The 23957-nt window shown below is 39.3% G+C and overlaps 1 protein-coding gene across 3 annotated transcripts; it reads left to right on the plus strand.

Annotated features, from left to right (window-relative positions):
• The first annotated feature begins 5980 nt into the window (after positions 1–5980).
• Positions 5981–23948, plus strand: si:dkey-72l14.3 (Glyco_hydro_56 domain-containing protein). Of its 3 annotated transcripts, XM_039800520.1 has the most exons (8): positions 5981–6027; positions 6249–6451; positions 13055–13497; positions 15259–15507; positions 15901–16047; positions 16366–16452; positions 18695–18889; positions 22112–23948. In XM_039800520.1, exons 2-8 carry the CDS (start codon positions 6271–6273, stop codon positions 22517–22519), a joined length of 1710 nt encoding a protein of 569 aa, XP_039656454.1. In that variant the 5' UTR covers positions 5981–6027; positions 6249–6270; the 3' UTR covers positions 22520–23948. The 3 variants fall into 3 exon arrangements, with proteins under 3 accessions (XP_039656454.1, XP_039656453.1, XP_039656455.1); XM_039800519.1 differs by having other exon boundaries at positions 5990–6451; XM_039800521.1 differs by having other exon boundaries at positions 5991–6451; positions 12838–13497; positions 22112–23940.
• The last annotated feature ends 9 nt before the right edge of the window (positions 23949–23957 follow it).

A 23957-nucleotide genomic window follows, 5' to 3' on the forward strand; every position in this document is an offset into this window, starting at 1 on the left:
TGCAGTTTTTGTAAGACAGATGAAGGGAGACCATATAGGAGGCTGTTGCAGCAGTCAAGTCTTGATGTAATGAATGCATGGATGAGAGTTTCAGCGGCAGATGTCGAGAGGGTGGGGCGAAGACGAGCAATGTTACGTAGGTGGAAAAAGGCAGTTTTGGTGATATGACGGATATGGGGCTTAAAAGTGAGTGTGGGGTCAAAAATGATACCAAGATTTCGGATCTGGAGTGAGGTGTTGACTGTATGTCCAGCGATGGAGAGAGCGAAATCTTGGGAGGAGGCGAGTAGTGATTTTGGACCAATGATGATGATTTCAGATTTGTTGTAGTTGAGTTTAAGGAAATTGGCAGTCATCCAGGTTTTTATTGCAGAGAGGCATTTTGTGATGGTTGATACTGTGGCAGGAGTGATGGATCTAGTGCTGAGGTATAGTTGTGTGTCGTCTGCGTAACTGTGGAATTTGAGTCCGTGATTTTGAATGATAAGTCCAAGGGGAAGCATATACAGGATAAACAGAAGAGGACCTAGCACTGAACCTTGAGGGACTCCGTGATTGACCGGTATGGTATGGGACGTACAGTTGTTGATGGATTTGAATTGAGATCTGTTGGTGAGGTAGGAGGTGAACCAGGAGAGCGCTGAACCAGAGATGCCCAGATTTTTTAGATGTTGTAGAAGGATGGAGTGGTCAATGGTGTCGAAAGCGGCAGAGAGGTCAAGTAGGATGAGAATAGAGAGGGAACCAGAGTCAGAAGCAAGCAGGAGGTCATTTGTTACTTTGAGTAGTGCAGTTTCAGTAGAGTGTTGAGAGCGGAATCCAGACTGAAAGGTTTCGTAGAGCTGATTGGAAAGAAGGTGATGTTTTAGTTGAGAGGCAACAGAGCGTTCCAGGATTTTTGATAGGAAAGGTAGGTTAGAAATGGGCCGGAAATTGTTGGGGTTGTCAGGATCCAAGCCAGGTTTTTTGAGTATAGGTGTAATGGCGGCAACTTTGAAGGAGGAGGGAACTGTTCCAGATGTGAGAGAGATTGTAATTGTAAATCATACAATGTCACAGAACCACGATTAACACAGTGTGTCACGTTTGCAGCGCTGGGCTAACCCAGGATTACATTTGGCATGTAACGTCAGCTGTATGGGTAGTTGACTAATCAATGCTAAGTTAGCCAGCTAGCGCACCTCAGTCTGTCTGCCTCACTCCCTCACGTCCATCTGATAAGAGACTTCTTCGGGATGAGAGCGGACAACAGCCTCAGGGACATAGACACAGTAAAGGCGAATTTATGGTCCTGCGTTAAATCGACGCTGTGGGTACGTATGTAGGTATATGTCGATACGGACCCTAAACCGGACCCTACACTGTAGCCTTACACGCACTGAGCGCCACGAGGGGGCAAAAGGGGGCTTTGCCCCCTCAGTTGTATTTTCTGCCCCCTTGTTTCAACATCATGCATCCATAAAACGTACAAATACAACAACACAATAACTATTAGGCTACAAGTTCTACTTGGCGTCTACATCGCGTGAGGGCTTTAAACTACTAACAACAATGTAATCCCACCTGCGGCGATATCTGACACAGAGAACAACTGCTTCAGCCGTCCTCTCACTTCATTTATAAGTCTATGACATGGCTGAGTTTATATCAATCGATACTGACTCAGTTTCGGACCCGGCATTCATTTGGCAAGCAACTAAAGGATTTATTAAAGATTTCACATCTTCCTTTGCGGTCATTTTGAAGAGAAAAAGAGAGACAAGGATTGCGGAGTTGGAAGAACGTTGTAAATCTCTAGAGCAGTCTGAATTCATAATGCACAGAGTGAGGCAAAATTATTATTTTAATGGTTGCAAACCAAGCAAATTACTGGCTCTGAAATTAAAAGAAAGCGAGTCCAGAGCTACTATCAACATCATCCGCACGGACCGAGATCAGATCTGACACAGCGCCAGGAGTTCCTAAAAGAGCTAAATCTGCCTCTTCTTGACCCAGAGGAGGCAGAAGAACTGGGTCAACCCATAACATTAGAGGGACTTAAATCAGCGTTAAAAAATGCCGGGGTTGGATGGAATTCTATCAGAACTTCTACTACAGTACTTTGACATATTAGGACCTATCATTTTACAAACTTTAACCTCGCCCATAGAGATGGGCACTTTTCATCAACAAACGAACACTGCGCTAATTTATGTATACCCCTGTTTTGTGTTTTTAGGCTCTGACCTTGTTTTACTGTGCAATGTAAAATAAATTATTTTATATATTTATGACTGTTTTAGCAAAGCTTGCTCTATCACTGTTTGCCTCGTGTTGAACTTAAATAAATTCCTTTTTGAATTATGCTTTTTTTTTCTCACTCCGCTTAGAACGCTGTAAACGACCTATGCAAAAATACTCTACCGTAACGTAACATAAACACTGGAGGCCTGGCCCTCCCCAACTTTAAAATGTATCACAAGGCCTTTCAGCTACAGGCCATCAGAGTGTGGATGGACCCCTCATCTACAGTTCCATGGAGAGGAATAGAGCAAAACCTCATTGGAAGTCTAAGACTACAAGATCTGGCCTTTGCAGGTGTTTGTCCAAAAAAGTGTATGCTAACCTATGGCCCCATTATCACCAACACATTGGCCAACTTTAAACAGGTGGAGGAGCACCTGCGCTACACCAATAAATGGCACGTGAATACCCCAATATGGCACAATGTACACTTATACTTTGCTTGTAAGCACTGGAGCGACAGAGGTATTCATACTTTAGACCAGCTATTCAATGATTTCACTCATTTAGACCAGATATCTGTTCTCTTGGGCTTCCTTTTTGTTGGCATTTTAAACTCTGGTCGATTTATGAGGACTTTTCTCAGATCTCTGCAAGGTAAATTCAGACAGCTAGCGAGATCTGTCCAATCTGAGTTTTCTGTTGCATGACTAAAACAACTTTTAAACTTACACGTTCCACCAAAACAAGTTCCTTCCGAGCCTATTTTGCAGTGGCACCTTTTCTCCGGTGCTTAGCACCACCCAAGACGATTGTGATTGGTTTAAAGAAATGCCAATAAACCAGAGCACGTTTTCCTTCCATCCCCGAATGCTATGTGGAGTAGCCAGACTCTCCTCTAGCGCGCTTTGGAGGAGGGTCTGGCAAAGCGAGACAACATTTCCCCCTACTCATTTACGAGTTCTCCTTCTCCATTAACAACATGAAACCAAGGAGAGGGTTAACTTTTCATGCTACAGCTTTCCAACCATGGTCAGAAAGCACTGGGGAGACACACTATGCCTCTAGTCGGTATTCGCTCCAAAGCTAATCTCCGTCGCTCTTTCACTTGCTCTACTACACGCTCCATACGCATACACACATGCCGGCTCTGCTCAGTGCTGAAAAAAGTGACATGTGAAATATTGTGATATTGTGGTTTTAGTTGCTGGGTAATGTTAGCTTGCTTGCTCGCTAACCATCAGCTAACACCACAATTATAAGCTAAACCTAACATGAATAAAACTTCAATACATTAACTCGTCCGTGAATAGATATATTTTCATTGGCAATGGTGGTTTACAATGAAGATTACATCTCCCAACTAAACAACGTCATCAACAGTCTGTGTTTCGATTGGGAAACCCCTATGGAGACCCCTAGCGGCAGAAAATCACGTACTATACGGTTATGTATACAAATTTCAAATGTGCCTTTTTAATGTAAGGACTGACAGGATGAATGTGCCTCCCTAGTTACTGTTGCTAACCTCCAACTGCTCCAGTGGAGCTGCTCAGTGGGCAAAAGACCAGACTGCAGTTTGACTGGGCAGCTTCCAGATGTGGGAATATGTAGCTTGTTGTTTACACTTACACTCATCTAATGTTGTTATTTTACATAGAAACAGATATAACTGCAAATAAACCAGATGCCCAATGATAAGAAAAGTGATAAATGCAATATATATGGAGTGCAGTGCAACAAATTCAAAAACACTGATGCATACAGAGGAGACACACTGTATACAATGACTGAAGAACTGGAAAACATGCAAGGACACAGGCACAACAGAAATTCGCAGAATGCACGCAGAATGCATGTACAGTCTGCAACTCGGCACGTGTTGGATGCTTTTATCCAGAATTCCCTGTGGTGCAATGCATGTATTTTGGGTGCAAGAAACCTCAGTGGGAATAAAATAAAAGGTTAGAAAATGAACATTAGCTAGATGCAGATACAGTGAGGAATGCACTGAACTCCACACACATCAATAAGCACAATCGACACGCACAGGGAACATATAAATGATGCTTATATATAAAAGATTGTATATGCAACATTTTAAGTGTAATAAATCATTGCCATATTCATGTTGATATGTATGTTGATATAAACAAGTGAGTCCATCACAAAGAGAACTGCCAGCCTTTATATTGCATTTTGAATTGTATAAACCACATTTTAATGAATGTGCTGCAGAAAAGAATGGTCTTACTTTTTAACAAACAAAAAAATAATGCTAGGTGCAGCACCAAGAGAATCAGAAACTGGTAGCAGGGTAAAAATTTAAAGAAAAGACCAGCAGCGAAGCAAAGGAGAAAAAAAGGGGAATTTATAGAAAGAGCATGAGAGCACAGGTGTGATTCTTCGACCAGGTTATTAGCTATTGTGTGCAGTGACAGCTCTAATGGAAAAAATGGCAGGTAACTTAGAAGAGAGAGATGGAATGCGAACGGTATGGAGCCTAAATAAAGCACTGGGATGGAAATATAAGAGGCAAAAGGAAAAAAAGACGAAAACAATGAAGGTAAAGATGATGTAGTGAGGAATAGAATATAGGCAGAAATGAGGCTGGTAGAGGGAGAATATCAATATGTGATTTGTTGGACAAAAGCCAGACATGGTGGAGCTGCATTTTTTACATTTTGTGTAGGTTTACGTCTCCAACACAAAATATAGCTCATGTAAAATATGTAAGATCAGCCCAGTCCTCCATTAACACTGCCACATTCATTATCCTGAGTGATAGTAAGCTACATGCATGACAGAAGTAACAAAAGAACAACAATAATGTCAGCTTAACCTAACTTTACAAATGGCAAAATAAAAACATATTCTCCAAATTCCAATCCTGTGCCCCTGTTTCAATTATTCAGTTGTCTTTAAATACCAATTATATGTCAACAAAAAATATTTTTTGGGTAGTTTTACAACAAAATCCCTCTTTTCTTTTCCTGGAAAACATTAAAATATTTTTCATGGCTTATCATGAACTCAGGGGTCTATACATAAATGTATTCAGTCAAATGTGATTTGGGCAAACCATCATATAAAACCGCATTTGACCATTTGTGGATAGTACCGTGTCCTTGGCACGTACACTACTTTTTGCCAACAGTCCCACAATGCAATGTATATTGCATTGTACACATAATGTACGTATATGTAAGTGGTGATGATTGACTTCTGGTTTCACATGGGACACGAACCCTGGTCTCCTGAGTGAAAAGTCGTGTGTTTGTTTGACTATCCACCACTCCAACCTGAACTTTGTCACCTCGCTTACTCGTTTGCTCTCGCATAATTACTACAGCCACAAGAGGTCGCCGCCTGGCAAGAAATGTCATTGTCGGTCGTCCTAAGCTGCTTGCGTAATCGACCTATGGTTGTTTTCTGGATGAGGACGAGCTGAATTTGTTAGGCTACGGGGAAATAAAGAGAAAAAAAAAGTAGGTGTGTAGTAGAAGATGAGGTAGATAAAAGTTGATGATAAAAAACAGAAGTTTGTGTGTAGAAAAACTGAAGAGGTCGGATCAGCTGTAGATGGAGAATTGAAAAAGATAAAGAAGAAGTAAAGAGTGAGGAAGTAAAAAGAAGAGGAGGACAGGTGTAATCACAGCTCGGGTGTTTGTTTCGCCAAGAGTGGTAGCGGTAGAGCAGAGGATTATGGGATTACAATCACTGTCATTGGTCATGTGAGTTGGCGTGGTCGACACTGACCCTGCTTACCTTCTGTCAGTAAGGAAGCTTAGCCTGGCTGTGAAGGTGAGGTCACCTGCCCACCCGTCATTCTATCTCCTGGTCAGACTCTCAACTCCCCCTTTAACTCTTTTTTCTTTTTTACCTCTTTTCTGTCTTTTCCTTCTTCATTTCCCTCCCCTCTTCCCCTCCTGACACTCTCTTTTTAATTCTCTTGTCTATTCCTGTCTCTTTATCTCCCTCCCTCCCTCCCTCTCTCCCTCTCTTTCTCTATCTCCGTCTCTCAGATGTCAGGCTTCTTTTTGCTGCATGTTATACATGTACAGCTTATCCATGCCCTCACATATCCAGCAGGATTCCTTGTTTTTTATATCTGGAAGAGTAACAAATAAAACAGAAGAAAGAGGAATAAAATATTGCGTTGTCAGGAGCAATAACTCAGAGTATGTCCAGACTGTGAGGAGTAAATGCAGGAACAACCCTGGCCTTGGTAAGTTTGTCTTGACTTGATATGACGGTAGACATTATAGCATTTATCTAATTTTAGCATTATTTTTGATCAATTTCATTGAAATTGTATCGCAATAAAGATGCAATTTCTATAGTTGCAAATAGTCAGTGGTTTAGAAAAAAACTAAATAAAAAAACAAGTGCTAAAGAAATGACAAATAAAATGCCAATTTTAAACACAAATACATTCACAATTGAATTAGATGTTGGGCTATACAGACAACACAGATCTTTTCAATTATATCAAATGCAATCTTATTGTTTTATTCATGACAGCTGGTCAGGAACGAGCCTCATAATTAAACTGAATTACTATTTTGTTTTAAGTCATTATTCTGTTTGAATCACTGAATACAAGTATCTGAGGTGTGGGCAGCCATTCAGAGGTCTGGAGCCAGGCTTGTGAGGGAAGTAAAAATTATTTTGGTTTGTATTTTTGGGGAGCCACAAATCTTTATGTTTTGTTCTTTAATCAGCGGCATTAAGAAATGATTGTGTGTCTATCAAAAAGAAAAACAGAAGCTTTCTTAAATTCTGAATAGAAGCTTTATACTATTTAAAATGTAAAGAAAATCCTAAATGAATAGCTGGATTAGTGGTTACATCTGAGGAACAAAAGTTAGGTAAAAAGGTAAGTAGAATGTATTCTTTATTTTGAATGCTCAGTACAAAAATTATAACTGTTGACTGTGACCCCCCCCCACACACACACACACACACACATTCCATTGACCTCCATGGCATTGGAGTGGACACAACTGCAGATGTTTTAAAATGTCTGCATATTTGTTTGTTTATTTATTTTCAGGGGTCAGTGCACATTAATCAACACTGACCTTTAACGACATCAATGTAAATGTGCCGGGGTTAGCTCAACAGCTAAATTGCACCTGTAGTTCCAAACAATCGGCATGGCTATAAATGAAACTAGGGTTAAGCAAATGAAGATTTTTAAACACTTCCCCTCAAATATAAAGGCAAGAAGTTTGTTGTTTAATTGGAGCTAAATAACTGTACTGTACATCACTGGACTGACTTGCTACACTAACTCACTGCCTGTGTTGTTATAGTTGTTGTTATAGTTCACGGTTTTGAAATAACTACAAATCATAAAATAATTAACATAAAATCGGTTGTCCTAAAAGAACAAGACGTTAACGTCTTAAAAATCAAGAACTAAAGATTGCTGCAATTTTAAAAAATGTCATAAAATATTATAATTGTCATTACATAGTTACTGATAGTGTGGTTCATATTTAACAAATATTTTAAGTGAGTTGAAGTGTAACTAACACGCTCTCAGTAGTGTCAGTGGATAAACTCCTGAACATTGTTGACATGAAAACTTTGAACATATTTCATCATTAATACAAAGATGTACACGACTACGTCAACACATCTTATTCAATTATTCATTTGAGTTATGTACTTCTGAAATTGTTGGAAACTTGGAGAAATTATTGGCATATCTGATTTATCAAAGGTGTGAATGAATGGGTGTACAGTATATGTTGGCTGATATGCAAAAGACTTTATAGTATGTGACAGAGTAAAAAGCCAGAAGAAATGTAGAAACAGTGACACTATTACAGAAATCACCTTTTGAGATGTATTCAGTATTATGACTTTCATAGCATTATAATATGCCCTTAAAATCAAGACCATGGCTGGGGGTTTACAGTTGGGAAAAAAGATCTTTTTTAAATTGGTGGAAATCTAACGCTCACTGTTTATGGTACCATGCTGAGAACCAAAGTGATGGACAAGGATAAATTAAGACCTGACAGTCCTTCACTGACATCTTCATCCTTAGACTCATCTGTGTGAGCAAACAGAAGCAACAATAACCTTCCTAACTACGTCCAACAATGCAGTTAACGTGAACACACACTAAAATATAGTCTACACACACTGCTCAGGAAGACTGCTGCGTCAAATAAATAACTCCGTCAGACTGAAGCATGAGGCTGTGAGGACTACTCGTCTATTACTTGTCAAATGTACTATAACACTTAAACCGATGTAGGCCTACTCTATGTTGACTTGCTGGAGCATGGCTGCACTGGTTCTTTTCTGGGCATTAGATTGGAGTGACGCAAATATCGTCCTAATCTCAGCTGATTTCACGTCCTGATCGGATCCTACCGGCGTTTCCTCTCGGTTCATTGAGTACCATCACAAACAGCGCGGCCAGAGAATATGGCAAAGTAGAATACCAGTAATTTACCACCAATACGGAGAATCTGCTCCTTTCTTTAAAGGCTCCATATTTTAAAGAGAAAACATGACACTGTTCCCGGGAAATTCTAAAACGCTTAACGTGGTTTAATGTACCTAAACAACGATCAGTGATCACCAAACTGTTCCCCTATTATTTTTCCTGAAAGGTTTAAAATAACACACAGCATTGCATTGTATTGTGTTATATAGCATCCACTAAATACATAACAGAAGAAGAACCTGTTGGTCTGCACTGTGGCCAATGTTTGGTAGTTAATGTCAGAGATAGCAGCCAGTGCTGCAAGTTTTCGACCAAGATCGCAATATCTAATTTAACATAATGAGCAGGGATTTATTGTTGTAAAGGATATTTTTCTCAAAATCAGATTATTTGATGATTGACAGAATCAAATCAGAGTACCAGATAAATAACAGCTTTTCCTTTCCTTGTGTTGGCACAGCATGGGGGCTTTCATGGGAGAGGAGCAGACAAATGAACTGTGAGATAAAAATGAACACATTAGAAAATGAAAATACCGTACCTAAACATTTAAAATGCTGGATTCATATGCTCATTGATTTCTTCTTGGCATAAGGACATACCATAATAATGACATTAATTATTGATATGTTTAAAGATTTATAATGAATTCATTGTCAAAAGTGAACCTCTGAACTACTGTGTAGCCTAATATATAAACTGACACACTCCAGAGAGTATAACTATTAAGGTTGAAGGTGTTTGCTTTGAGCTGCGGAGGCGGTGGGCTCAGGATCAGCCTCGGCCCAGACAGAGGAGTAAACAAAGACCAGAAGCTTTGTCTGAACAGACAGCTATCACGTTTACCATTCACACTACCAGCACTGACTGAGGGATTACTTATGAGGAGACTGCAGCTATTTTAATAGTTTGAGGTTATGACCGTAAAATAATAATCTTAATTAAGTGGACAATAAAAGTGAGTCTCTAAATCACCTTTAGGACAATGACAAACAGAAATACAATTATAAAGCCTAACTAAATCGACTTACTTCATATTCTACAGATTTGGAATGATTGAAACAATTGTGAATGCATTCTCCCCTCATTTCGTTTCTTACGTGATCGATTTAGAAACGCTGGGATGCTAGCAGGACGCTGCATTCTGTGAACTTTGACCTCCTTAGTATTATAGGCTTATATAATGTTGGTGATCTGGGAGCTTATTCACCTGTTCTTCACAAGTCTGTGTGGATAAGAACTTAAGTTAAATGCTCGAACTGGACTGAGGTGGAGAGCTGATGGATTACTGTAACCTTCAATTTACAATTTTGAACATTTACAAAAAAGGGTTACTTAAATAATAAAATGTGAATGTTTATGTTGAAAAGGTTATTTTCTTCTTTGAATATGTTAAACATTTCCGTTAAAGTTGTTGAATGCTAAAATGAAATCTAAAATCTAACCTAAAGATTGATTGGCCCTGCGCACCCACATGGGTGTTTTAACTTTAGCCTGATTAAACCTCTTCTCAGGACTGTGTGGGCGAGTACAGACGGGACTTGACTGACAAATCCCTCACTCTCTTGCAGGACACCCTTACGTTTCTTATTGGTCCATGGAGTTTGGTGACATCACACAATTTCCTTAGCACCACCGGACTAGAGGTCTAATCAGCCAGACTAGTAAAAAAAACAAACACCTGTGAGGGTGTGCCAAGACTTTAAGGAGTTCTGATATATTATCTTCTTCCCCCTCCTTGTGTATTCGTTTGCACGTAGTATATTTATTGTTACAAGAATCCCATGGCATTTTGAGTTGCTCTTTGTCTCCAACAGACATTTGTCACATAGTGTTACATTTCCGTTTTTAATGGCTTGTTAGAGAGCATGCAGCTATCTGCGCTGTAGAGAAGTGTTTCCCCTGCTAACAAGCAACTGCCAGACCTTTTTCACCAAAAAAGTTCCTGGTAAAGAAAAAAAAAAAGCTGGAGAACATGGAAATGCTACAGCCCTTTGTCACCTCCAGGGGAATGGGACACAATATGATACAGTGGTGTTCAGTATGACTGTAATCAAACCAAAAAACCTAATAACATAAAGTTGACAAAATGTATGCAAAAGGGAAAACCTGAATAAATGAGTGAAGAAGCATAACATGCCACTTCCAAACAGGGCACTAGGGTTAACTGAATAGTTTGATGTATATAAAAACAATGTGAATCATATACTATGACCTTTGCAACCAATTAAACACCAAATGAGGGAATATCTTTAAGTATGATAGTGTTCATTCAGAGTCTCAGATAATCTAAACCAGAGGTTTTCAAACTGGAAGGCACAGAGGAGCTGTATGGGGACGCAGAGGGAGAGAGATGGGACAAAGATACGGTGTGAGATGAAAGGGACAGGTGCATGCCGGTGGTCTTAAAACAACAGGAAGTCAGTTATTGTAGTTTGGCCCACTTACCAACATGGTCAACCGTTGCAGCAGCAGTGGCAGTGACAAAGTCAAATGTAAACACAGACATGATACACATATTTTCACATTCCGTGTGATTTAGACTTCCCGTGGATTTCATTATCTCTTTGTGAATAAACATGCATAAATCCACTTAGAAATCATAGGAAAAAAAATAAGTTCCCTATAGCTCCAGACCTTGTCCTAGAATCATTTTGTCTGTACCTCCATGGGTACACTGCAACCAGGAACTGCTAATAGCTAATTTGGCATATTTGTAATGGTTCCAATTTGCCAAACTCTCAACAAATACAGGCTAAACAAAATGGGGCTCAGATTTCAGCCCAAAGTGTACCTTACTGAATCCATGGCAACATTACAGTATACTTCTTGTTTCAATCCCCAGCCCGTAAATTTTGGAAACTGTAGTTCCAAAACTAAGCTGTCTCAATTGTATCACTTACCTGTAGATGTCAGTAGATTTGTGTCTCTTTATGTGTGAAACGGATACAGCAGGATTAGTTACAGCATACAGTACCTTTGAGGTTGTCCTAGAGAATATTGTAGACAGTATTATTGTTGCAATAATAATGAACATTTGCATAAAGCAAGCATATTTCTCCGCTCCCATGTTGAAAATATCCCTTTTAACCCTTGTGTTGTCCTTCGGGTCCCAGTGACCTGAAGGACAACACAAGGAGTATGTACTTCCGTTTACTTTGTTGAGAATTGCTCTCTAAACCCTGTTTCTTGTAAAGTAAGTAAGTAAAGTTTATTTCTAGAACACATTTAAACAGTTTAAGCTGACCAAAATGCTGTACAAACAAGAACTAAGGTGCTGTATTAACCCTTGTTTAGAGAGCAATTCTCAACAAAGTAAACAGAAGTACATAATCCTTGTGTTGTCCTTCGGGTCACTGGGACCCGAAGGACAACACAAGGGTTAATGTACATTTAAAACAGATTAAAAAAAAAGTGTGATTAATTTGCGATTAATCGTGAGTTAACTATGGACAATCATGCGATTAATCGCAATTAAATATTTTAAACGATTGACAGACCTAGTCTATAACAATAGCGTCTGGTGGACACTGAGATGTTTAATCTCAGGTTTTTCTTCAAAATGAAGATTTTCAAATTTGTGATCCAGAGGATTCTCCACACTCTGACTGAGTGTCTCCTGTATCCTGTATCACTGAGTGTATAAAAAAAATCAACTACACCAGCTTTCTTCATGACATGTGTGACTGAGGGACCCCATGAGAAATCTATAATCTGTCACATATTTGACTACACCCACTTAAAAAGGGGGAGATGACAGTTGGTAGAGAAGATAAGAAACGTTTCATGGAGTATTTTAAGCCATTCAAATACGACTGAGATTACAAAATAGCGTGCAGCTCAATAAAGAGTAGATAGAAGCAAATATCAGGAGATCTTTCTTGTAGGTAAGAAAAACAGACAATCATGAGGCTTTTGTTTGTGGCGATCTTTCAAGATATCACGGTTAGTCAGGATAAAATATGTAATTTTGTGATTTGTAGGTGCCGATCACTTAATCTTAGTTTTGTTAAATGTCATCAGCAGCAACAAATGATGCAGGGGAATAATTCTTCTGACCTTCATTGCTTGGTGCTTATTATTTGACCATGAACATATCACAGTACAGACTGAAGAAGGTTAGACTTCTGCTGTGTGTTTTACAGGAACATGATTGGCTGTGAGAGCCTGAAGGGGTGACAGCCTGAAAGGTGGCCGCTCCAATGGCGTGGACCGAGCCACGGTCGAGTCCAGACCCAAAGCCAGAACCGAAACCAAAACTTTACACTCTCAGGACTCACACTTTTTCATCAGCCTTCCTTCAAGTCCAGCCTCCAATTTTACTGCCCTTCTTTCTCCTGCTTGCTGCATTTGCTGACCTAGGTATTGCTGGTCCACTCCAACCAGCTTGCCCCCCTCTCCTGTCTGGACAGCCTTTTATAATCTTCTGGGGCATCCCTGACTCCTCCTGCTCCGGTCGGCCAGATCCAAGATCCTTTGGGATGGAACGGGAGGGCCGCGTGGCCGTCTTTTATGAGGACACACTGGGGAACTACCCTTATTTTATAGACAAGGACACACCGGTCAATGGGGGGCTACCACAGCACACACGGCTGGACAACCACCTCCAAAAGACACAGCAGGACTTGGAGGCAGTTTTACCTGCCCCAAGGTACCTTGGGCTGGGGGTGCTGCGCTATGCAGAGTGGGTCCCCCAGTGGTCAAGGAACAGAGAAAGGCAGGCGATGTATCTGGAGGCATCGAGAAACCTGCTGAAGACTTTCTTTCCTCACTGGACCCCTGAGGAGGTGGAGAAGTGGTCACAGGTGAGGAAAGTTCAGGGAAAGAGGTAATAAAAAAGGTAGGTGATAGAAAGAGTGGACAGCTATGGAAGAAAGGGACTAGGCAGAAAACAGGTTTGCAAGAAAGATGGAAGATAAGGGAACATGAAAAGAAAAGAGTGATAAGGGAGAGGTTGGGGAATCATGGGTGGAAGTGGAGAGGACATTTTCAAAGTAGTTGCAGATGGTGGAAAGATGCCAAAATGCCAATGGGAAAAAAAAAGTTCCAAAAGTGTTTCTTCTTTAGTAAAAAGAAAATCTTTGATGCAAATATCCAGTGTACCATGGCATATCACTATCGATATTATGTTGGCAATGATATTTTATTCTGATGTTATGATGTGAGAACCTTTCAAAAAGGTACCAAAAGAACAAATGGGAGGAGGAAAAATGGGGCAGGCGAGTAGGGAACAGCAGGAAGAAGAGTTGCAGTATGAATTGATGACTCACCCTGATAAAGTAGGTATTTGATTACTCAGCAGAAACATGGTGTCATAACATAAAGGGTAAAAACTATTTTACTTTAATTCTGTCCAGTTGTATTCCGTCCATTTGGAAAGGTTTTGTAAACGTGAAGTTTTGTTAACAGGGTAAGTGACTGTGATCTCCTGCATGCAAACAAAAAGCTCATAGTCAATGTAAATAAAGCTCAATTGGAAAATGTGTGATAAGAAAGCCAGATAGACAAATGCTGTTGATTTGTGGTTTGACAGGACCATTTTATGCTAAATTAGAAGTAACAGTATCACAATAGATATAACATATAATTTGTGGGAAATTTAGTTGAGAAATGTTTAAAGTAGTAAACCAGATGGTAATGTCTGGTTTTGGTTTATCCTGTGAATTAAAGTAGTAGGTTGACATTTTGGGAAATACGCTTCTTCGCACTCTTCTCTTTAAAGCAACACTAGAGAACTTTTCCCACTTCGGTCCCCCTACAGGTTGGAAGCGGAATTGTCCATTATATTACATTGTCCAGTTCATTCGAACTACAGATCAACTACCCGATCTGGCAAACTTGCATAATGTAATGTACGGTAATGAAAGAATAACAGTAAAGGAGATAACAAGGAGCAGAGTGGTGCGCACTCTACCAGGTTAGCTAGAGGTCACCCTGCTTCTTTGTATTTTTGCAAATATTTTGAGATAAGACCAACACCACTCCAATGCCTGTACGCTAGATATGAAGCTACTGCCAGCGGCCGATTAGCTTGGCTTAGCATAAAGACTGGATGCTCTGTCTAAAGGTAACCAAAATTTCTAATTAGCATGTCATATGTTTGTTTAATCCATACAAAGGAGTCTTGTATTCACCCTGATGTTGCCAGGCAACTGATGGAGACTCTCAAAACTGACATGAAATAGTCTGCAACATAACCATAGTGTCGCTTTTACACAAATGAGATGTGGCGTGTTAATTAGTGAGCTTCACAGATGCTAATCTAAGATAACAGTCCCGTCTCCAGCTTCATATTTAATGAAAAGACATGAGAGTGGTATCGATCTTCTCAACTAACTCTACAAGTAAACAATTAAGAATTAAGTGTATTTCCCAAAGTGTCGAACTATCCCTTTTCATAAAGCCGTACTGCTCACTGATTTGCAACATTGAACAGAGCTATTAAATTAATAAATGATATCTACGTCAGTAGAAACTGTGTGGCAAGATCTTCAACAAACAATTGATAAATTTCTATCATCTCACGGTAAATGAAACTGAAAGAGGATGTACTGATCTTGTCACAGGTGGACTTCGAGGCAACAGCCCAGTCAGTAATGGTGGAAACTCTACGGGAGGTCAAAAGGTTAAGGCCCAAAGCATTATGGGGCGTCTCCCCTTACCCCAGCTGCTACAACGGCGATCCTGCCCAAACTATATTAGCCAATTTCACCGGCCAGTGCCCTGCTACGGAAATGGCCCTTAACGATGAGCTTCTGTGGCTATGGAAACGATGCTCCGCCCTCTACCCTCTCCTCACCCTGGAGAAGCTGCAGGTGGGTAACAACACTGTGTTGTTCTTTTGTGTATCTTTTTACATTTTTGTTTTGGGTTAAGACAGTTTAAACTCATGCTGGCAGTTAAACTAAACATGCTATAATAATTAAGAGAAATAAACTATATACAAAGAAAACCTAATTGTAACTTAAACAGAAACAAATCTTTTAAAGCCTACGTCCATGTAAGTTCTTACACTTGGCTGGATACAAGGAGGAAAGAGAGATCAAAGCCACAAAAAGCTGTTAAAAACTAAACTACTGTCTAACTCAAGCTTTTCCCCTGAGCAGTTAACAACATATTGTCAACTACAGAGCGAAAGCTCCGACTGTAACACCGAAAACTGAGTGGTTTATAGGTACAAATCTGTCAATCTGTCCCCTTGTTTATAGAGTGGGACCTCGGGAGCCAGGCTTTATTTGTCCAGTCAAATCAGAGAATCACTACGAGTATCATCTCTGACTGGGACTGCATTTGATCTTCCTGTATTCCCATTGGTCAAGAGTGTCTACGCCTCAACAAACACTTTCCTGTCACAGGTGAGATATTAACGTCTGGTATTCGAGCACCCTGTACACGGATCAATGATAAAGCAGAACAAATGGAGAGGAAGGACGGAAGTAGATTCATGTTGTTTCATAGCACTTATTATTCCCTGGTTCTAAAGTCACACAGTTTTGCTTGGAAAAGAGAATAATAAGAAAGCTGAAAGGTGTTTTTGGATTTAGGGTGAAATAAACAGAGGCCTCATTATGAAGTGTAATGGTGTGTATACTGTATCATACTAATAAGTACAAAGAGAGCAGTTGAAAAAGAGTGTGCTTTTATAGTTTATTTGTATAATTTCTTGTTAACAGGCAGACCTGGTCACCACCATAGGAGAAAGTGCTGCCATGGGAACAGCCGGAGTTGTCATCTGGGAGAGAAGTGAGACTAAGACAGAGGTATACAACTATACATTTACATAAAGTGCATACACCCACGTGCACGTTTATCCACTGATATTTATAAACGTGATATTTTTCCCCCCAGGATTTCAGTTTATAAAAACACACTTTTACAAAGATGCCTTGTGTTGGCAAATATTTTCTTTAACACAAGATGTGCATCTTGATATGTCTTTAAGGTCCCATATTATGCTCCTTTTCAGGTTCATGCTCATCTTTTGGGTTTCTACTAGAACATGTTTACATGCTTTAATTTTCAAAAAACACATTATGTTTATCATACTGTCTTTTTGAACATACCTGTATCCACCCTCTGTCTGAAGCACTCCGTTTTAGGGACAGCCTCTTTAAGATCCTCTACCGAAAAAGCCCAGTCTGCTCTGATTGTTCAGCATTTAGGGTCTTCTGCATCTGCGCTCTCGAGTCTCTGCACCGTTATTGCAGCCAGGGAAGGACTGTAACAGCTTTTTCTACCTTTACAGTGGGGCAAAAAAGTATTTAGTCAGCCACCAATTGTGCAAGTTCTCCCACTTAAAAAGATGAGAGAGGCCTGTAATTTTCATCATAGGTATACTTCAACTATCAGAGACAAAATGAGTAAAAAAAATTTGGGGGATTTTTAATGAATTTATTTGCAAATTATGGTTTTATTATTTGGTCAATAACAAAAGTTCATCTCAATACTTTGTTATATACCCTTTGTTGGCAATGACAGAGGTCAAACGTTTTCTGTAAGTCTTCACAAGGTTTTCACACACTGTTGCTGGTATTTTGGCCCATTCCTCCATGCAGATCTCCTCTAGAGCAGTGATGTTTTGGGGCTGTCGCTGGGCAATACGGACTTTCAACTCCCTCCAAAGATTTTATATGGGGTTGAGATCTGGAGACCTGCTAGGCCACTCCAGGACCTTGAAATGCTTCTTACGAAGCCACTCCTTCGTTGCCAGGGCGGTGTGTTTGGGATCATTGTAATGCTGAAAGACCTAGCCACGTTTTATCTTTTATGCCGTTGCTGATGGAAGGAGGTTTTCACTCAAAATCTCACGATACATGGCCCCATTCATTCTTTCCTTTATACGGATCAGTCGTCCTGGTCCCTTTGCAGAAAAACAGAAAAAGCCCCAAAGCATGATGTTTCCACCCCCATGCTTCACAGTAGGTATGGTGTTCTTTGGATGCAACTCGGCATTCTTTCTCCTCCAAACACGACGAGTTGAGTTTTTACCAAAAAGTTCTATTTTGGTTTCATCTGACCATATGACATTCTCCCAATCCTCTTCTGGATCATCCAAATGCTCTCTAGCAAACTTCAGACGGGCCTGGACATGTACTGGCTTAAGCAGGGGGACACGTCTGGCACTGCAGGATTTGAGTCCCTGGCGGCGTAGTGTGTTACTGATGGTAGCCTTTGTTACTTTGGTCCCAGCTCTCTGCAGGTCATTCACTAGGTCCCCCCGTGTGGTTCTGGGATTTTTGCTCACCGTTCTTGTGATCATTTTGACCCCACAGGGTGAGATCTTGCGTGGACCCCCAGATCGAGGGAGATTATCAGTGGTCTTGTATGTCTTCCATTTTCAAATGATTGCTCCCACAGTTGATTTCTTCACACCAAGCTGCTTACCTATTGCAGATTCAGTCTTCCCAGCCTGGTGCAGGTCTACAATTTTGTTTCTGGTGTTCTTTGACAGCTCTTTGGTCTTGGCCATAGTGGAGTTTGGAGTGTGACTGTTTGAGGTTGTGGACAGGTGTCGTTTATACTGATAACAAGTTGGTGCCATTAATAGAGGTAACGAGTGGAGGACAGAGGAGCCTCTTAAAGAAGAAGTTACAGGTCTGTGAGAGCCAGAAATCTTGTTTGTTTGTAGGTGACCAAATACTTATTTTACCGAGGAATTTACCAATTAATTAATTAAAAATCCTACAATGTGATTTTCTGGATTTTTTTTTCTCATTTTGTCTCTCATAGTTGAAGTGTACCTATGATGAAAATCACAGGCCTCTCTCATCTTTTTAAGTGGGAGAACTTGCATAATTGGTGGCTGACTAAATACTTTTTTGCCCCACTGTATATAGTATAGTTGTCACAACTGTACAAAAGTCCTGACGGCTCATTTAAAGATGGGATGTGTGTATTCCTCTGTGGACTGAGTGTTTTGATACTTTCACAGTATTTATATAGCACTTTGACCTGCTTTGTAATAAAAAAAAAAGACATACATACAACCTGTCTATTTCCCAGAGAGAGTGTCAGGACCTGGCAGAGTTCGTCCGTAAGGTCTTGGGGCCCTACTCCATCAACGTAACCACGGCAACTCGACTCTGCTCAGCCTCTTTGTGCCAGGGAAAGGGCAGATGCGTCCGTCAAAATTCAGAAAGCTCTGCATACCTCCACCTCCCACCCCCATCCGAAGTGGTGGAGAAGGTGACTGAAAAGGTGAGATAATGTCATTTTAAGTAGATTTCAAGATTTAGCCGTGCTAGATGTATAAGCCCTGCCTATGTATTGTATTGCAGTTATCTTTAATCCCGTGCACAAGCTTGATGCCCACTCTTACAATAAGCCATAAATAGATGTTGACAGAGACCTGTTGTTAGATATAAACCAGACTATTTCTGTGCTTGGTGTGATGACCTAAAAGAGTCTTATGACGGATGGACATTTTTCAGTTTCCAGTTAATTAGCTACACCAAGCTAAAACTACTGCAGTCTAACACAACTAATAAATCTCAAATTCATGAAGAATATAATGTTCAGTTGTTGCTTTAGAGAGGTGTTGATTCAAGGTTATGGTCATTTTAGAGGCTGATTTTAGCTAGGTGTATGCAATAAATGGTGTATCATGTTCCCAGTTTCCTATGTACCCCATCTTAATATCCTCTTAATATGATACATTAACGATACCTTACAAAGGGTTTTATATTCTCTGCAATATTGAAACCAATAAGTCATTAATTTTAATAAATAATTTTGCAACTGTTGGACCAGATTTAGCTGAAAAAATTCCTATTCCGCAGATAACTGATAACAGATACAATGATCTTATTGAAAGAAATCAATGCTCAATGTTTCTTAAAGCTGTAGAAGAAAAATAAATAATTGTTAATGAATGCAAAACTAAAGCATCCACTGATTGTAACTAAATAGATATCAAGATAGTAAAAGAAAAAGAGTAAAAATCTCTAAACCATTAACTCATATTTTTAATTTGTCATTCCAAGCTGGTAAATTTCTAACTAAAATGAAAACCGCAAAAGTCATACCTTTGTATAAAACTGGAGATAAACACCACTTCACAAATTACAGGCCGGTCTCTCTACTGCCACAATTTTCAAAGATTCTTGAAAAACTCTTCAATGACAGATTAGACAAATTCAAATTACTTACTGATAGTCAATATGGATTCAGAAAAAAACAGGTCAACATCACTAGCTTTAATTGATCTCATTGAAGAAATCACAAATTCCACATACAAAAAGAAATATGGAGTGGGAGTATTTATTGATTTGAAAAAAGCATTTGACACAATTAATCATGACACGGGGATAGTGTTGAAGTGGTTAAGCAGTTATTTAAAAGACAGGCAACAATTTGTGAAGTTGGGAGATTATACATCCAAATGTTTGGACATTGCGTGTGGTGTCCCCCAGGGGTCAGTATTGGGACCAAAATGATTTATCCTTTATATAAATGATATATGTAAAGTATCCGAATTACTGAAATTTGTATTATTTGCAGACGACACAAACATTTTTGTTTCTGGTCAGAATTTACAGCAACTCTTGTACATAATCACTTCAGAATTCAGAAAAATAAAACAGTGGTTTGATATGAATAAGCTATCATTAAATGTGAGTAAAACCAAATTCATGATATTTGGTAATCATAAATTAATCAATCATGTACAGTTACAGATAGAGGGTGTTAATATAGAAAGAGTATATGAAATGACATTTCTTGGAGTGATTATAGATGACAAGATTTGCTGGAAACCTCATTTAAAACATATCCAAGCAAAACTGTCTAGAAGTATTGCAGTTTTGGCTAAAGCAAAGTACAGTTTAGACAACAAAACACTTCACATTTTGTATTGTTCAATGGTGTTACAGTATTTAAATTACTGTGTAGAGGTTTGGGGTAACACATATCAAAATTCATTGAAATCGTTAATTATACTTAAAAAAAGAGCAATACGAATAATTCATAACACTGGATATTTGGAACACACCAATTCACTATTTTTACAGTCTAAAGCATTAAAATTACTTGACCTAGTTGAATTTCAGAAAGGTGTAGTCATTTTCAAAGCGAGAAACAATTTATTGCCTGGCAACATACAGAAAATATTTTCTGAAAGAGAGGGGGGCTATGACTTGAGGGGAAAGTCAAATTTTAAGATTCCCAGTTTTCGCACTACAAGGAAAAGTTTCTGTCTATCTGTCAGCGGCACTAAATTGTTGAACACACTAAGTAATGAATTAAAGCAATGTGAATGCAAAATCTTCGCACTCACGTCTTTTATTACTTTATTAGAACTACACTTATGTCAACAACCAGTCAAGAAACCAAGATGTTAACAAGTAAAAAGCGACATATTCTCTTCCGGTTCTCCTCCGTTGAACAAAAGTTACTGTAATGTTAGCTTTTAGACACATCAAAGCTGCATGGGGGAATTTAGTTAGGCCTGACTGTTCTCCCAATAAGTTCTTCTGTAGGCTATGACTTCAATGCTATCCATCTGCTCACGCATCTATGTACCATATCTAGTTCCTCTCTCTATAAGATAAGTTGCAGGTCAAAAAAATACTATTTAATTACACAAATGACTGTGACTGCACTGTAGATTGGTTCAATCGGTGCCATGTCAACATCCAAAATGTCATATAGCAGTACAATAGAAAACATAAACTAATAAATAGGTATTGTTGCATACTATCATGTAAGCTGCTGATATGATCCTATTTAAAGTGGCTACTGTCTGAATTTAATAACCTGATGGTGGATGATAGTTTATATCAAGAACATAGGACACCAGGAATATAGATATGGCTCCCAATAAAAAATTGGGTGTATAGTACACCCAAACACACAATGGTGATATGAGATGCTAGCACAATGGGGGGGGAAAAGGAAAGAAAATAAAAAAAAAAAATATTTTTTTTTTTTTTTTTTTTTTTTTTTTTTTTTTTAAGGGTTTGTTTACAAAAGCCTGGGTACACATGGTGAACAGCACCTGTAAAAAGAGACACAAAGTTCTCAACTTATGTTCTTTCTGTGTGGAAAGTTGGAAACAGAGCAACTTGTTTTGAGTCACAACTGATAAAGATAACAAAGACCACAGCAGGGAGTCTGAGATTTGTCTGTGTTTAGACAGGAAGAAAGCAAAGAGGGAAACAGTAGCTGTGAGTAGAGAAAGACCAGCTGGAGCACTGAACACAGGAACATTGTGCTGTCTGCTAACACTCTTCACTTTTTGGAAATCTCTGCATGGGATTTCGGTAACGTTCAGTTGTCAAAAGAAGTACAACACAATATAAAGTATGAATATGTTTCTATAACACTATGTGACTGATGTTATAAAATGTTTCACTGTTCCCTATGAAAATTATAGCAGCAATGTGTGCCAATGTTAACAGCATTTTCTATCTAACATCTCAGGCAGAGGCAGCAAAAGCCACAGATCAGCCAGACACAAACACTAAACCCGCTGAACCAGACCCAGCTGAGATCTGGAAGAAGGACTTCCAGTGCCAGTGGTACAAAACTGCAGACGGGGATGTCTCGGACCAGCAGTCCCCCCAAGACGGAGCGTCTGTTGCGGGTACAGTAAAAGAGAATGCTGGAGATGTAATCGGGACTACAACCACTTCAACGATAGCTTCTACAACAGCTTTTAGAACAAAAGGTGCCTCTGTGATTGAGTTAAGAGGAAGCAGTTCACCAGGTACTGGAAGTCCAACGCCTTTACTGGAAGTAACTACAGACGGTGGAAACAAGCCACTGAGTGCCCCAAACCTGACTGTTCTACTGTTGCTGGTGGCTGGAAGTCTATGCTTGGAACCTTAAAATGTGAACAAACCAGCCTCTTCACCTGGAAGGTCTGGGCTACAACTGCAATATGAGCCCTCCTGAAGTGCCCTTGAGCAAGACACTGAATCCCTGCTAGCTGCAGGCGTGCTGCTTTGTAGAGAAAAAAAGGACAGCTCTCAAGAGTTCGAAACTCCAAACCTATCACTGAATGTGCCAAGAGACAGTAGTCATACACACACTTGTCACTTTTTTTCAGATTCTACAGGCTGTATTTAAAACGTTTAAGAGAAAGGAGATGTGACAAACTAGATAGACTAGACTTATTGTCATGTCAAATCAGCCACAGATACATGTGAAACCTGCACTGAAGTTTTTTTTGTCTTTGCACATTATGTTTTTACATTTACTTTGTCAGTCTTTTGTTATGTGGAAATTATTTTGTAAATTGAAGGCCTATTGTACTTATTGTAGTTTTTCTTTCTGTTAAGTAGATGTGTTGGGTTAAAGGGCCATCTTACCAAAAAAAGAAAAAGAAAGGAAACAAACATAAAACATGCTGTCAACAGATTTCACAAAGATTATTTTTTCAGTAGTAAGTAGATCCAATGAAAAATGTTGACAGTGAGGTGTGTACATTATCCAAGGTAACTGGAACATGTTTTTTGGAAAGATATGTTGCTGTAATTTTTCAATGAGCACCACAGATAGAATTCCATTCACCTTTATTGTATTGGGGTGGCAGCAGAAAGGTCTGAGACATATGTATTTGGTAATTTTTTTCAGTAGTTAGTTGAGAATCATAATATCTAAATGAAATTTCAGACAAAAGGGAATATATGTCAACTTTGGCCTTCAAATGTTGCATATTGTCAAAAACATCCATTACATTGTGGACTCCATCACAAATGATACTAATGTCTTCAGTTCAAAAGACCCATCTGCTGAACTTCAGCTCTCTAGCATCCTCTGCCTGAGTTCTGGTAAAACCATGCTATAGTCAACAGAAAGAAAAGCACAGGTGTAAATAATAAAATGAATGATGGCTAAACTCCATTTAGCTTCTTCAGTTTCAGGGTCCTGGTATTGTGCATGTTAGCTCACTGTCACAGCTTACTAGGACACTAAAACAGAGCCATGGTTAATGTTATTAGTAACACCGGCGCTTTTCCTGTTGTGAAAAAAGGCCCATTAGTCTCACCAATATGCAAGTAAAGCTCCTTCAACTATTATTGTGGTTAAAATGTAAATAAATAAATGCAGTATCTGTTCATTCAAAGGACATACCTTTAAATTCAGAAATCACAGAACTTCAGTCCATAACAGGCAACCTGCATATATGTCTATCATTTTTGTTAAGTCATTGTTGTTTATATCTGCTTCTTTCCCATCTACACCCTTCAGTGCTCCTTGAGGCAGTATGCTGCAAAAAAATAAATAAATAAAAGACAGAAACTTTGTTTTTGCAGCTCATGTA

Source organism: Perca fluviatilis, chromosome 5 (genome assembly GCF_010015445.1).
Source record: "Perca fluviatilis chromosome 5, GENO_Pfluv_1.0, whole genome shotgun sequence".
NCBI classification, from domain to species: domain Eukaryota; kingdom Metazoa; phylum Chordata; class Actinopteri; order Perciformes; family Percidae; genus Perca; species Perca fluviatilis.